The sequence below is a fragment of the Nannospalax galili genome, unplaced genomic scaffold (assembly GCF_000622305.1).
Source record: "Nannospalax galili isolate Female #2095 unplaced genomic scaffold, S.galili_v1.0 scaffold9422, whole genome shotgun sequence".
Lineage (NCBI taxonomy): Eukaryota > Metazoa > Chordata > Mammalia > Rodentia > Spalacidae > Nannospalax > Nannospalax galili.
The window spans coordinates 1-1,994 of NW_008347146.1; the positions used below are offsets into that span (position 1 = coordinate 1).

The 1,994-nt window shown below is 43.3% G+C and overlaps 1 gene segment (V, D, J or C); it reads left to right on the plus strand.

Annotated features, from left to right (window-relative positions):
- The first annotated feature begins 205 nt into the window (after positions 1-205).
- LOC103742601 lies at positions 206-810 on the plus strand. The segment is given in 2 exon segments: positions 206-254; positions 482-810. Coding segments are annotated over 2 exon segments (378 nt in total).
- The last annotated feature ends 1,184 nt before the right edge of the window (positions 811-1,994 follow it).

Here is a 1,994-nt window from a genome sequence, read left to right on the forward strand (position 1 = left end):
CTTGCTTCCTTTCCACTCATTACTTTCACTTTCTATGACAGTGTTTCTAGTTGTTGATGTTCACCAGGTTCCCTCATGCCCAATCTGCCTTTATATCTGCTGTCTGCTTTGCATAGGCCCCTCCAGGCCCAGCCCAGATTCTCAGATTTTATAAACCAGGCCTAATTAGTGAAAACTGAGGTACATCAGAGACAAGTACAGCAAGATGGTACCACAGACCCAGGTCCTCATGACCCTGCTGTTCTGGGTGTTTGGTGAGAATTTTAAAACTGTAACAGTATCTTTAGATTAATATTATTAAGGAGATAACCGGTAATTATAAGATGTAATGAGATATAATTACTATTTCCTATATGAACACAGTGTGAATACTGACATAAGGCTTTTATAAAGATTGTAAATGTCAAATTCCAATGTTTCTAATGCGTGTGTTTGTGTGTGTGTGTATGAGTGTATAATCATTGTTTCTTCCTAATTACAGGTGCCTTTGGGGACATTATTATGACCCAGTCTCCTCGCTCTCTGGCAGTGTCTGCAGGACAGAGGGCCACCATTAACTGCAAATCCAGTCAGAGTATTTCAGCTGGTACTTACCATTACTTGGCCTGGTACCAGCAGAAACCAGGACAGGCTCCCCAACTGCTGATCTACTTGGCATCCAAACGGGCATCTGGGGTCTCTGATCGCTTCATAGGCAGTGGGTCTGGGACAGATTTCACTCTGACCATCAGCAGTGTCCAGGCTGAAGATCTGGCATATTATTACTGTCAGCAGCATTATAGTTCTCCTCCCACAGTGCTTCACACTTGAACAAAAACCCCCACTCATAGTCACCACCAGCTGCTTCCACCCCACAGAGTCCTGGACCTGCACACTTCCCCCATCTGCCTGAGAGACTGTGCCTGATTTATGAATCAGAAAGCTTACAGAGCTCACTAGGATATTAATGGGCTCAGTGTGTGTTTGTAAATAACTTCCAGAGCTTTTAATTTCTAGTTTTCTTTGTCTGGCTTTTCCCTGGAGATTCTATACCTTCAGTGAATTCTAATTTCAAGCCTTGAATTGTTTTACTTACCTCATTCAACAGTGTGTGTCACGGTTTTCACTCACCTTTTATACCTGTCCTATTTCAGTTCCCTGAACGTATATATGAATGTTATTTTGAAATCATTGTCTATGTATCAGCTGTGCTGCCTTTCTCAGGAATTTTTCCCATGAGTGTGCTAATTTCTGGAGGTGACACATTGTATTGGTTCTTCATGTTGCTAGTGTTTTTCTGATGGAGCCCAGGCATCTGGAGTTGTGTCCTTGGTTGTTTCTTGGCATGGATATCTGATCTCATCTTGGTCTGGAGCCAAGTGACTGGGATTGGTCTGAAAGCAGGTGAATTGTGACCTATCAGGACTGGATATGGCTATGTCTCCTAGCTAGTCAGGAACTCTCTGGAACCTCAGCACGACAGGGCCAAAACCCAAGGAGTGCTGCTGGGAACGAAATGCACCGTTTCTTACTAACTAATGGAGAAGGCTTGAGCTCTGGACTAGTGGGAGTGCCTGGAGATCATCCCAAAGTAGGGAGATTAGGTTAATAAATATTCTCCAGCAACCTCAGCAAGATGGGGTCAAGGCCCCAGGAGAGCCTATGGGTATCCTTTACCCTATTTCTGCTGAGGCAGAAAAGAAAGATATAGAGAAAGATGTCAAGAAAATTGCTTGACTGCTTCTACTAAGACCTTACAATGTTCGAGTCTTGTGCATCTCAGAATTAATCAGAGCCAATTTAGGCATCAGTAGGAAATTCTCAGGCAGTGTGTTCTTACAATTCTTCTTTTCTGGGTGGTTTGTCTGTGGGAAGGAAATCTGAACAGTGTTGACAATAATAAATTGCAGCATCTTCAGACTCCAGTCTTCTGATGGTGAGAGAACACTCTGCCCCAGTTCCATTTCCACTGAAACCTGATGAAACCCCATCTGTTAAGTGGGATGGTTTAAAGA